Below are 15,014 nucleotides of genomic sequence, written 5' to 3'. Positions count from 1 at the left end.
GATAACTCATTACTGTAAAAGAAACGTAAAATTCAGGTCATTCCCATGATTTAATCACAGGTAAAAACTCAATTAAATTACAAGTGAATTCGCGCAAATGTAATACCATTCCTCCCACAAACGTACTGCTTGTCATAATCTATTTCGCTAAAAGGTCTCCCACTGATAGCAACTGAGTTGTTCGGAAACCAAAAATTTGACTTTATTAAGTTATTGAACCATGGCAATTAAACATTTGAAATAATGTTTCTAATATAATTATGTTTGCACAAGAAATTTATTTTTCAAAGCAGGAAAGAAAACATTAGTTAATGCAAGGAATTGTATATATTTAAATATACAATTCCTTGGTTAATGCAAGGATTTGTATAGTCTCACTATATTATGCCTGTTTAATGTCTTTGTCGTCGTTCATCTGAAATTTCTTAGAACCTTTTCTGTACCTTCTTCATTGCCAAATTTAGATAACCATCAGTAACTTCTTTCGGATAATCATTCTAAAGTCATATGATTTCTCTCCAGGTTGAGCAATGACTTGTTATGAAGTCTGACAGACAAACATAAGGATTTTATTCATTCTTTGTGATCATATAGATTTTGGCTTTGATCTTTTTATGCATATTGGGGGATTTGATAATGGCCGGGAACATTAGTATTGTTACTTCAAATGCCATTTTGACTTTATTTACACCTTCTTACATAAATACTGCAGTACTCTGCTAGTCTTTTGAAGTTAATAGTCTCAAAAGAATTACAATTGTACCTTTAAATAATTAAAATTCACAACTTTTAAGTTTAAAAAAATCAAGCTTTTAAACACCACGTTCCATTACATCCATTAAATAACTATGTATATAAACCATTCAATGAAGCATAGAATTTAATTCAAATACAATACCGTTTTTGAAGCTATCTTCCTGGTTGGAAAATCGACTGCTAGTATATATTATGAAATGGATAATGACCGTGTTGGAGTTTCTGAGTGTGAAAAATAATCTAGGAAATAATGGATTCAAAAATGGTATGATTTTATTTACCAAATGTTTTAACGGGAACAATGCTAGATTTAAAGTCATGGTAAAAAATGACAAATTCTGCGCAGTGTTCTGTTATTATTATCTTTTCTTATGTCGTATTTCTTCTCGGTTATAGTTTTGTCTATTTTTATTGAACCTATTATGTTTTATTACCCCCTTGGTATCTTGTCTCTCGCCGGGCTCTTTTTATTAATACAAAGATTTTCTCCACACACAGTGTCACAGTCCCCTGTACATGTATGTGTTATGGTAATGCATAATCAATTATTGGATTTGATCTTCCCTATAAAATAAATAAAATATGAAATATGCACATACTTTAAGTTCATCTTATTTTTATTTACCTTTATTTAAACATTCACAGCGTAATTTATTTACACGAACGGAACAATTTACCACTCCTTCCAATCCCTACTCATGATAACCCTTTTCTATAGTATTTCTGCTTTTAATTTTTAACAAAGAGTAGGACCAATTTCCCTAAAGAAATCACTCAGGTCAAGGATTTGTATAGTGAGACAAATCCTTGCTCAGGTATCAAAATCTTGAATTTAGTGGGTTACAATTGAAGTATTTGAATAGTATATATTTTAACAACTTTTCTACACTAAAAAAGTAAGAGGATGTGTTATGATGAGCGATGAAACAATACTCCACCAGAGCCCAAATGACGTAGAAATCAAAGTTTTTAACCAAATAAATTGATTTGTATCTGAAAGACACCACATAGCCTATTACCTCCGATTGCATTTTAGTGTTATTTAAGAAAGTTCTGAAGAAATAACATTCAAATAAAAGTTCTCATAATTTGCCAAAATCTATCAAAATTGCCTTTTGAGAAAGAAATAAGCACTTGTTATTTGATATATATATAGCATTATCAAACATACTTTTACGTTGTAATATACTAGTAGTACTAATCTTATTGTAAAGATTGAAAGATTATCTGAGAAAGGATTTACTTCGAAATGAATTAAGGGGAAATTGGCTCTACCCTTTTTGCTAAATTATTTCCTAAGTCTAAATATTTTATTAAAATGATTCAACGTGTAAAATGGCGATATTTAAATGTTTTTGGAAAATCAATGTTTGGAACAAAATCAATGTTTGGAACAAAACACATATAAAAAAACTGGCATCGATTCAGATCAATAATATGTATTGAGATTTAATCTAGATAGCATACTCATGTTGGGTAAGTATATCTATCGATAAAAAATGATTATAAACGCCTGCACAATTTAAAGTTTAATGAGACATGCATATGCATAAATATAATGTTCAAACTTTGTAATGTTTACATCGACAACAGATGTGCCAGTATTTTTTTCGATGCTAGGTCGTTACACCTGAACAACTGTGAATTCTTCCTACTACCTTTATGCAACAGTGTATACAATGTTTGTAACAAATATTTTGGGCTCTTTATTTTGTTGTTGTTGTAAGAATCCAACTTTAAGTAAGATTAAATATCATCTACACTCCATTTATCATCATCTTTAATAACAAAATAACGCAATCGTTTTGTTATTCATGAAACGGAAATTTACAGACAAAATGTATCTTTTAAATCATGCATATCTGAAGCACTATCTGATGTGTTGGTGGTACTGGGAGTAAAAAAGGATATGTATTCCGTATGCCAACCAACTGTTCATTTAAAAAGCTCGTGGCCAAACGTTTGGTAAGCCAACCATAATTTACATTTGAGAGGATAAAAACTTGGGAATTTCAAAACAGAATAGACACAACTGTCCAAAGTTAATCTTGTAGAAGAGCAAAAACAAAACATGATTTCCGTTCGTACAAAATGTGTTTTTAGATCTCTGTGAATATTTGTCCACCAGAAAACTGAAATACTACTAGTATATTACAACGTAAAAGTATGTAAGAAAAAGTGGTAAAATATGAAAGTTATTTCAGTGTGCGCAGCAAGCGTTTCTGGAATGAACTTACCCCGCCACATTTTGTATTTCTTATACGAAATCAGTAGCCTCTAATTCAGTGGTTGCCATTGGTTGCTGTTTGTCGTGTTTGTTTTTCGTTTTGTCATGAATTTGTTGGTTTTCGAGTTTGAATTTCAAATTTTGACAGTACATGACCTTTTTATGTTAAGATTTCTAACTGATTTTTACAGTTTTTTCTAGTGTTGTGCTATTACACCACTGCCCCTGGTTAGGGAAAGGTTGAGCGCTGGCACACATGTTTAATCCGCTACATTCACATTCTATATGTCGGCCGAGTTTACACATCAATAAACCAAGTCAGGAGTCTGTAAAAGAGAGGCGAAAGATACCAAAGGGACATCCAAATTCACAAGTCGAAAATAAACTGACAACGCCATTGTAAAAAGAAAAAGGCTAAAAGACAACAACAACATACAAAACACAACATGGAAAACTAAAGATAAAGCAACACGAACCCCATTAAATCTCAGGTGTTCCAGAAGAGTAAGCAGATCCTGCTCCACATGTGTTGCTCATGTAAGTACAAACCCGGTGATAAGTCTATTCGGTTGGTCACATTCTGGGAAAAGGAGCCTGGTGGGATTGTGGTTACAATGATTGGAATAATATAAACGGGACCAATTTTAATGCACCAGATGCGCATTTCGACAACTAATGTCTCTTCAGTAACATATCCGTTGTCAACTGTGAAACAGATATTCCGTAACGACCAGCCAACTCGTGATGGCGTTCGTAAAATTTTCGAAGGGATGATTTCAACTTCACAACTTGGAACTCTTGGTTTAATAGCTTCCTCATGAACAGCAACCCTCTATCTAGGAAATCATGCTAGCACATGCTCAATCTATGGTAATTGTCTTTATATATTTCACAGAAACAAGAAGTATGGTAATAAAGATTTCCGTTTCTAACGGGACAAACTTTTATCTGTTTAACCGAATTAACCATTTATCTGCAATTTACCGTTGATACGACTTTCACTAAATCTAGTTATTCAGTCACCATGGAATTTCCATACTTTTCGACTATTTTACCTTATATATTTTTATTTTTTCAAAATTGTTTTGATTCATAACAATGAAAGGATCGAGATGTGAAATTGTCTTTTACCTTTGTTTCAAAATGTGAATTGATAAAGTTGGTAGTTTGTGAAATAGTACTATAATACATTGTTATTGGAATGATTCAACATCATTAGAAAAAGTTAATGCATACGGAGTATATATCTCCCAATTGATATGATATTCCTGCTGCTCACATGGAAGCTATTAAACCAAGAGTTCCAAATGGTGAAGTTGAAATCATCCCTTCGTAAATTTTAAATTTTACGGACGCCATCACGAGTTGGTTGACCGTTATGAAATATCCGTTTCACAGATGATAGCGGATATGTTCCTAATGTCGTAACTACAATCCCGTTCCCTTTTCACAAATGTGACCTACCGAATTAGATTATTTACCGGGTTTGTTCTAACATGAGCAACACGACGGGTGCCACATGTGGAGCAGGATCTGCTCACCCTTCCGGAGCACATGAGATCACCCCCAGTTTTTGTTGGGGTACGTGTTGCTTAGTCTTTAGTTTTCTATGTTGTGTTTTGTGTACTATTGTTTGTCTGATTGTCTTTTTCTTTTTTAGCCATGGCGTTGTCAGTTTATTTTCGATTTATGAGTTTGAATGTCCCTCTGGTATCTTCCGCCCCTCTTTTATTGGAATGTTTCAATTTTTAGAAAAGTTAATGATAAAATGATGTTTTAGTGTTTCGTTAAAATGATTTCATTTGGTAGTTCGTTGATTTTTACGTAGCACCATCTGCTGGAGCAAAGGCAGTTAAGGGCATACGATACAGTTTTTATCCCACGATAATTTTTTGGCGAAAATTTGCATACAAACTATTTATCACCTAGTCAATTCAAATATGTCATAACAAAATATACCTTCGTGTGCTACTTTTAAAGATAAATGGAGTCGAAATTTGAGACATTTACTTAAATTTTCGATTTCTTGGACATTTCTATCTTTTGCACAGATATACTCAACTTTTCTCTTTCAAAAGATAATCACAAGCGGATTTTTGTAAAAACATTTGGAATAAAGATTTGTGTGAAATCTTTGGAAATAATTTATTTTTGTTATATCTAAAAATGGGGTCAGTGTAGTCGTTTTCAAGCTAATGAATAAAATCAAACGAAAGAAAGTAGCGAAATCGAAAGATATATATGTGATAAACCGTATTACTCAAGGTGTATGCAAATATGTAAACGCCAAAATTAAGCCGACATGAATTGATTTTCTGTTTTTCAACTTCAGAATGGTTTTAGTTTTACCAACATCAGACCAAGTCCAACAAACCCTCACAAGAAACCAATTTATATAAACACAGGAAAACTTCAAGTAAGTAATGTGCTGTCATATGTATAGTAGTAAAGCACAGAACTGCTACTGGTAACTTTTATGTATGACAGAATCTATAATGATATAGTTTCTTATCTACAAATAATTGACATTGCATCTTATTTTAATTGTAAGTAAAACATTTTTAAATGAGTTTTTAGATAAGCAAGTAATTATGTTTAGTGTGTGTGTTAGTCGGCCGAGTTTACACATCAATAAACTAGGTTATAATATAAAATGTGCATATAAAAAAGCCTGCTTTTATTGTATTCCTTTTCAAACAGGTTTTTACTTGTCAGGTACATTCGTGTGATCATATCAAAACAATGCGATGTAATAAACATATCAAATCAAGGCGGGGAATGTGGCTATCATGGGGGTATTGTATTTCACTAGGAAGCATTTATAAATATAGCTACCTTTGTCTATTTTATGTTACCTATTATTCAAAAAGTGAATAAAAGGGTACAATAAGGTAGGACAACATTGTCAAGACACATAATTTCTATTTAAAACGGAATCATAATAAATATTATAGAAATGCGATGCTAATGAAAATAACACTTTATTAATTTCGTGCGTCCGAAGAGCTGTTGAAAATCTTTGTGTTACATTGTAAAGACTGTAATATTGACATCTTAACAATCTCGTATGGTTATTTCTAAGAGGCGCCGTTTTACTATTAATTCCTTATTTTCTGATATCAAAAAATATTTCTTGATATAAAAAAATTGAATTCCTGATGTCAAAAATTGATTTTTTGATATCAAAAAATATATTTTGATGTCAAAAAATATTTCTTGCTATCAGGAATTCAATTTTGTTATATCAAAAATTCCCTTTTTTTATATCAAGAATTCGATTTCTTGATATCAGAAAATCATCTATATTTCTTGATATCAGGAATTCGATTTTTTGATACAAAAAAAATAGATTTTCTGAAATCAAATGATACTGACGATTTTTTTATATCAAGATATACATTTTCTGATATCAGAAAATCAGAAAAATAATTAATGATGGCTCCCTATGTGTCAATGAAAGTATCCGAGCTCACCCATGAGCCCTAACATTAGGTCTGCTGTTTCGGTCGTGTAAGAATATCTCAGAGTTCGGCTTCATCAGTCATACCAAGTTTTGTGTTTTGTGTTTAGCATATTAATTATTACTTTAAGGTTTATAGTCAATAATTCTTGTAAGTTCCCGTTTCTTTCATAAGCAATTATTGATTTCCTCTAAAACAGATTTGTGAAGCCAGGATTTTGTGAAATCAAGCCGTAGTGTTTTGGTAATCTTGTTTTTAGTGGGGTTTTCCCCGTTGTTTGTGTTGCGGATTTAGTAAATCAGTTAGTTCTGTTTAATATATAAATAAGGAGATGTGGTATGATTGCCAATAAGATAACTATCTACCAAAGTTCAAATGAAGTAGATGTAAGCAATTATAAGCAACCGTACGGCTTTCAACAATCGGCTATAAAAGGCCCCGACATGAACACTATGAAAAACAATTCAATTGAGAAAACTAACGGCCAAATTTATAACAAAACAATTTACGAAAAACAAATATGACAGACATGAACCAACGACAACCACTGAACTACTAGCTTGGGACAGGCACATAAAGAATGTGGCGGGGTTAAACAGGTTTTAGCGCCCAACCCTCCACCGGTGTGATATCATGACATAAGAACAAACTATAAAAATCAGTTTTAAAAAAAGGAAAAGGGCTTAACTCATCAGATCGATACAAAGAAGAAAAACAGCTAACAAAAACACAGACCAGACGTTGCAGGGTATTCAATACATTCGTAACAACAACAAAAAGACACGAAGTACAGATCTGAGAGTACTCGCAGTTAATGACAGCTATTTCAAAGCCAAAAACGACTAATAAAAAAAAGTGCATGTCTTGTATTTTCAAATACTTCGTCTATTTCGTCTTTTTTAAGAGCTTTTTCTTTTAAAGACTGCTAGCATTTCTTATGTGCCGCGCCTTGCATAAATCCTTTTATATGTAATACATTTATTTTATATGAGCTTTTTCTGTGAAGTATTGAAAAGTTTCATTAGGTTTAGTGTACGATTTTACATCTAAAATACCTTCATTTTGGAAGCGTTTGGCTTTGTATTAAAACGACTGTCAAGAAAGTTAATTTCATTTTGAGAAAATTGGTATGTAAAATTTATAAGTGGTTATGTATTGTATTAGATATATAAGGCGAAAATATCGTGTATTACGTCAGTTGAACCTGAATATATCATCCAGCCATCGTATCTACATCTTGAACACATCAGCATTTTGTTTCGATAACTGTGTCAAGCTTTGTAAAACATTTTCCAGTATTTAGTAAATTCTTAGGTTGACTAACTCTGCCGATTGTGATTCTAAGTGTTCGACGCAAAAGTAAATATTTTATATTTTAGAATAATTTTTAAAAGCTTTAATATATTGTCTTTTAGTGCATATATTGTCTTTTAGTGCATGGGACTCGAATTTCGTAATTAGTTGGATCGAGGTAATTAATTACTCGTTCAGTTTCGTCAAACTGAAGATAAGTGTACATGTTTTTTGCTTCAAATGTTATTAAATAGCAGTTTTCTGGAGACTTTGAAGTCTAAATCATGTTATGTTTATAAAACTTGAAGTGTCCTTGATATAAGTTTTTTGTTTTTGTAACCAGGGATCCTATGTCATCAATATAATGACCAATATCGTGTAGCGGTACTCAACATTATAAAAAAATTGGTCTACCGGGAACATTATTTGCATATACTTCCTTATTGTTTGAGCTTAATGGTGAGCTTGGATGCTTTTATTGACACACAGGGGGCCATCATTCATTTATTTCATATTTTCTGATATAAAAAAATGATTTTTTTTTATATCAGAAATTCGAATTATTGATATCACATAATCAGTTTTTGATATCAGGAAATCTATTTCTTGATATGATATCAAAAAATATTCTTGAATATTTTTTTGATACCAAAAATTCGAATTCCTTATATCAAAAATTCGATTTCCTGATATCAATAAATGAATTTTTGATATAAAAAAATAAGAAATAAATAGTAAAACGGCGCCTCATATGTTTCGGCCTCAAAGGTGGACTAATATGTAAACAAAAATGCATCCCACCCTAATTAATGAAACAATGAGAGACAACATCCACATGACCAATTTCTCTTTTTTGACTGAAAAAGAAGCAGCCAGCAAATTGTAGACACAACTTATATTGCACAATTGTGTAATAGATGCAAACATTTGAGATAATATAATTCTGGTGACAAGGTATATCTTAAAGATGGACTATCAGACAGGTATCGATCCATTAAAATTATTTCTGAGACATTATTTTTCTTAATGCTGCTCTTCTGTATGTTGCGGACCACAACTTATTTAACCTCCTATTTCTAGGAATATAATTGGTTTAAAGCAACATCGTGGAGACCCTGTATATTTAATATGGGGTTAGTGGGCGTGTTTCATTTTAATAGTGGGTAAGTAGCAGTGTTTCGTGGCTGTCTGTACCTGTGAAAAACTTATATCAAACGTATTATTCCACTGTTTAAACATATTGATAGTTTAATCAATATTTGATTGGTTGAGGCTATCCCACGTGTCATTGAATAAATCTTCATATTCCATTCTGAGGATCATATTCCCCTCTGAATGTCGGGATTACTTCGTGCGACGTTACGCGCGGTTAATGTACATAACGTTTTGAACTTCTTATTCTTCTTAAAATAGCGATAGCAAAAATCATTATCAGGTTCAAATTTATTTCAGACGATAAAACAAAAAGACTTATAATTAAATTTTGATCCTTACTGTTTATCAATGGGTATGTCGTGTTTAGTTTGACTTACAAAAACAAGCGGATAAGATAAAAAATGTATGCAAAATAATATTTAATGTATTGATACTAGTAAACAAAGCATAGGCAGTGGAATAAAACATTCATTTCCCTTTGCCTCGGGAGATATGAAGATTTGCTCACCCTCGAAAAATCATATTTCCCTCGGGCAGAGCCCTCGTGAAATATGAATATTCTTGGGTGAACAAATCTTCATATCTCCCTCCGGCACGGGAAATAAATGTATAATAGCACATCTTAAATTTTTACGTTGATGTTGTTAACTGAACCCGGAAATTACGATACGATCCGGGTAAACTTATCAATCCTTTAAATAAACTTATTCCAAAAAGGTTACAAATTTAACACTGTAAATAAATCTTTGAATATGGTTTTTATTGGTATGAATATTGATTTTGTTATCAGTAAATTAAATTCTTCTTATGTTATGCTGTTACACCACTGTCCAAGGTTAGGGAGAGGGTTGAGCTCACACAAACATGTTTAACCCCGCCACATTCTTTATGTGCCTGTCCCAAGTCAGGATCCTGTAGTTCAGTGGTTGTCGTTGATTCATGTCTGTCATATTTGTTTTTCGTAGTTTTCTCAATTGAATTGATTTTCATAGTGTTCATGTCGGGGCCTTTTATAGCCGATTATACGGTATGGGTTTTTCTCATTGTTGAAGGCCGTACGGTTGCCTATATTTGCTTACATCCACTTCATTTGAACTTGGGGGAATAGTTGTCTCATTGGCAATTATACCACATCTCCTAATTTTATATTAGTAGCAGCGTTACGCCCCTTTGTAAAAAAAAACATGACGTTGAAGAAAAATCTGAAACATTTCGCCCAAACAATAGATGAAGAAATTAATGATGAACGACTGACAATAAATGCAGAAAACACATTAAAGCTAACAAGTGGTTATTGTTGGCATTTGTTTTTGTATAGACCAGTGGAATTAGGTTCTTAATATTGAAGATGTGACCACTTTAATAGGCCACTAGTCTAAATGCCACATGTTAAGATAGTCGATAAGATAAATTCGTTACACAGTGGGCTAGTGACCTAATATGATATATAACGGGTCAGTAAATTCCGTATGGGATTCGAACGAACCCATATGGAATTCACTGACCCCATAAAAATCGTATTAGGTCACTAGCACACTGTATAACTAATAAAAAAACTTCACTGGTTTACAATTATACAAGTCCTGTTATCTATATTTTAATCGGCTCTTGTGCAAAATTATGGTGATTTAGCAGTGTCTTCAACTGACCGCAATGTCTTTGCCAAATACACCGTCTTTGTTCAGTTAGATGAGACGCTGGTTGTCGCATTGAAATTTCACTCAGGTAGAACGTTTCTGTTTTTACTGTTAATAGATATAGGAAGATGTGGTATGAGTGCCAATGAGACAACTCTCCATCCAAGTTACAATTTATAAAAGTAAACCATTATAGGTCAAGGTACGGCCTTCAACACGGAGCATTGGCTCACACCGAACAGCAAGCTATAAAGGGCCCCAAAAAATTACTAGTGTAAAAACGTTCAAACGGAAAAACCAACGGTCTAATCTATATGAAAACGAGAAACAAGAAACACGTATGAACTACATAAACAGACGACAACTACTGTAATCAGATTCCTGACTTAGGACAGGTGCAAACATTTGCAGCGGAATTAAACGTTTTAATGGTACCAAACCTTCTCCCTTTTCTGAAACAATAGTATAACATCACAACATAGAAAAACACACTATAAAATATCAATTGGAAGGCTTAACTTAATCAAAAAACGTAAATTAACACACAATGAACGAATAAATTTGACCTGTGACACCTGAATGCAAATACACAGTTAATAAAAAATTACAAGGGATAAATAATTAAAGTCAAAAGTAAATAAACAGGTTTAAACAAAGTTAAAGTATGATATCACTGTGAAATTTCAAACAATTTATAGAAAATCATCACTTTTGAAGAAACCTGCGTCATATTATACACAGGTAAATGAAAATAATTTTGTTGTTAAGTATACTTCTTCTTCTGTGTGTATAAAATCTTCCGTTTAGGAATACTAAGAAATTTCTTTAATATCAATAAAACTAATCTAACACTTGGTACATATGGGGTGAATATCAACAATAAAAATAAGACTTGTTTCATTAAAGAAGAAATCTGCCCAGTTTATTATATATTCCACCACTGCATCAAGTATGTTCGTTACGATATTTCTCCACTCGGGACTGTGAAATTTTACTATAACGTCTAACATTCTATAGTAGTGTCTTGTTTGATTGATTGGTATCTTGTGTAGCATTCTGTTGATCCGTTTAAACTTCAATTATTATTTCTCAGGCCTTTGAACTCCATTATGGTTTTTGTTATAGTTGTGACTCGTAATATTGCTAACCGAAAAATATTTTAGAGATCAGACAGTTTGTCAAGTTCAGGAAGTGATAACAGATATCAGGTATATGTGTGCTAAAACAATAGCAAAATGTATCTGGAGAGCAGCTCTGAACTAACATGTTCATTAACATCAGTTATATATGTGTGCTAACACAATAGCAAAATATATCTGGAGTGCAGCTCTGAACTAACATGTACACAAACATCAGGTATATTTGTACCAAAATATAATAGCAAAATATGTCTGGAGTGCAACTCTTAACTAACTTGTACACAAACATCAGGTATATGTGTGCCAAAATATGGCAATTTTTTTCTGGAGTGCAGCTCTGAACTATAACATGTGCAAACCTGATTCTTTTCACTTAATCGATATACGTTACTCTGAGACTGTCTTAGCTTGTGTTATATGCTTGGCTGTTTACGTTATCCTTGGGTTTATTATTTTGTAGCATATAATATCAGGAAAAACTTACGAATTATTTATAAATGATGTCTTGTTTGTTTTCATTCATTTGTCATAACAAAAATAATAACCGTTATTATAACGGATCACGTTTGACAGTATTCAAAATTAACTCTTATTAAGCATGTATTTTTGTACAGTCAATTGCCAAAACCTGCAACTTGTTGATAAATGATTACACTTATCTTAAATACTAATACATCTTCAGTTATGATACATCTTTACAGATTTACAATGGTTAACATCATGTTTCAGGTCCTTTGGTTATTCTAATAGCAAGTGTTGCGTTAAGACATTAAAATCTACAAGCGTTATGTTTATTAGTAACGGGGTACATATGTGGGTGATCTCACAATTTTTATGAAATATTGCACACAATTAACACAAAAAGTCATGCGCCACTTCATATCAATATCGAAAAAATAATGAACGTAAAAATAATGAACGTAACTTTTATACTTTTATTTCGATACTGCAAATTGAATAGCATGCATGCTTGTAAATCGATGGCTTGTTGATTGCGTAACGTCCAAAGGACAAATATTTTAAGCATGCTCAATTCACAGAGAAAACCCTTGTGTAAAGTGGTTGAAATATCCAGTGACATATATTTCTTAAATATCTTTTCTGACACGATAATTGATACCCCACAAAAAAGACCGGACAGGAACCATTTAAATACACCAGGCAGGAAATGAAGAAGTAAACGAGGACCTGGTCGCCCTTTAAAATGTTTTTGGTACGTCCAACTTATCTATCTGTATCTATAATTTGGTATTTCTAGTTTAACAATATTAGATGAAAAAGTTGTTAGGCCCTGTATGGTTTGGGTCACCATAGGTAAATGAAGACCGCCCGGGTTTATGTTTGTTAAGTTGTTGTACAAATCAAGGAAATGTGCAAGATTGCAAATGAGACTACTTTCGAATAGAGTCCAAATGATGTAAATTTGAGCAACTATAGGTCACAGTACGATCTTCAGCAATGGTCAAAACCCATACCGTTTAGACAGATATAAAAGACCCCGAAATGACAAAATGTGAAACAAATCAAACGTTAAAACCAACGGTATGATTTATAATAAACAAAACAATAAGCGAAACAAATAAGACGAACAACCACTGAATTACAGGCTCCTGACTTGGGACAGACACATATTGTCAGAATGTGATGGGGTTAAAACATGTTTGTTAGCACTCAATTCCTACTAACCTGGGACAGTGGATAAGAATAAACTGTAAAAACAGTATGAAATGTCTGCATATGTGTCTGCATATCACTCAGATATATAGGAAATTGCTTGGTCATTGCTTTATTCTATTATTATTTACTTGTCCAAGGAGGCGGAACCAGGCAGTGCAATAACAACTTCTGAGATCGAATTGAATGCATTGGTCTAAGCTCCTCCCATATGACAAGCGGTAAACTGCGGGATAGGATAGTCCTGTTGATGCACTCGATCATCAATAACAGAAGTTAAGTCACATGAAGATCAAAGGAAAAATTACCATTCGTGCTACACCTTTAAATATAAGTAAAAAAGCTACATACCTCATTTTTCGATATTCATATTAATTCTATCATGGATACAAATTTCATACAAATCCGTTTTTGTTACGAGTTTTCCCATTGTATAATTAGTTGTTTGACGATAATGAATCATCTGTCGTAAAATCTCAAGCTTCCTCGGAACGAGTCCATAATACAAAATCCTATAAAGATACCATCTACTGTCTGATCGTTATTGTATATATGTACCGAACCTTGGCTAAATCGTACAGATAATGCATATATATATATTATTGACATAATTTATATCTTTTGTTACAATTGGAATTCATTTTCAGTTTACAGTGTTGCACAGGGTGGAGTTCAAATGAAATTGTTGTCAGATTTGAAGAAAAAACAAATTGAGCATTTTCAATTCTACTTGTAAAAACTAGTTACTTAATTACATGTTTATGACAATTCTTTATTTCTACATTATCCTAATATAAATGATCAACAATGCCTTTTTCTTGCCATCTTTAGTTTTACAGTATCTAAATATATTGTTTTTCTGGTCCAACTCCATTTTGCCATTATCTAAAATCTGTAAAAGATGTCCTTTTCTGCTTATTCTTTGTTTTTCATTATTACCTGTTATAATTTGGTTTTTTTTAAACTTCAGAACATGCCAGGAGCCTCCTTTAATCCTGTAGACACGTCTCCTATTGTAAGTGTCATCTGTCAAATACATTTAGGATTTTCTATACTTAAATTATAAAAGAATGAACCCTATTCTTTATAAGTACTATATATCATTTTTCGGAAAAAAATAAATTATAATACACTATACCGTTTTACATTACAAAAACTTTTTTTTTTTAAATTGCTATCAAATTCCATTACATATCTGCATAAAACTGAAGATTTACATTCAATCAAAGTTACACTGATGGGATTACTGGCGAGACGAGAACAATAGACAAAAATCTGCAAGCGATTAACTACATGAAAATATCAGTAATATTTTTCTTTCGTACCCACGCTAATAAAAAAAGCTTAATTGGAACCATATAATAATTTCTTTTTAATAATTATCTGTTAGAGTATATTGTGTGAATGATACATTGAAATCCATGGTGTCTTATGTTCATTATTTGTCGAGGGAATTGCATTAGAATCTTGCAACACTGATATTTTTAAGATCTTAATATTTGTTGCATATTGATAAAAGTTGAATAAATTTATATACATACAGAATCTCAATATGAAAATGACGTCAGGAGATGTGGTATGATTGCCAATGAGACAATTATCCACCAGAGTCCAAATGGAATGGATGTAAGCATCTATAGTTTATCGTACGGCGGCCTTCAATGATACTGAA

The 15,014-nt window shown here is 32.3% G+C and overlaps 1 protein-coding gene across 3 annotated transcripts in view; it reads left to right on the top strand.

The window, feature by feature from the left end:
* The first annotated feature begins 840 nt into the window (after positions 1–840).
* The window catches only part of LOC127737372 (uncharacterized), a 32,074-nt gene continuing 17,900 nt past the window's right edge, over positions 841–15,014 (top strand). Inside the window, exons 1-4 of one of the 3 annotated variants that reach the window (XM_052247985.1) lie at positions 841–1,021; positions 5,316–5,399; positions 11,693–11,737; positions 14,313–14,357. In XM_052247985.1, the coding sequence (XP_052103945.1) occupies positions 1,007–1,021; positions 5,316–5,399; positions 11,693–11,737; positions 14,313–14,357 (189 nt within the window). In that variant the 5' untranslated portion in view covers positions 841–1,006. The remainder of the gene's footprint in view (positions 1,022–5,315; positions 5,400–11,692; positions 11,738–14,312; positions 14,358–15,014) is intronic. The other 2 variants (XM_052247986.1, XM_052247987.1) reach the window with 2 other exon arrangements.

The sequence above is a fragment of the Mytilus californianus genome, unplaced genomic scaffold, assembly GCF_021869535.1.
Source record: "Mytilus californianus isolate M0D057914Y unplaced genomic scaffold, xbMytCali1.0.p SCAF_4, whole genome shotgun sequence".
NCBI lineage: Eukaryota > Metazoa > Mollusca > Bivalvia > Mytilida > Mytilidae > Mytilus > Mytilus californianus.
This window is presented reverse-complemented; position numbering and strand designations above follow the sequence as displayed.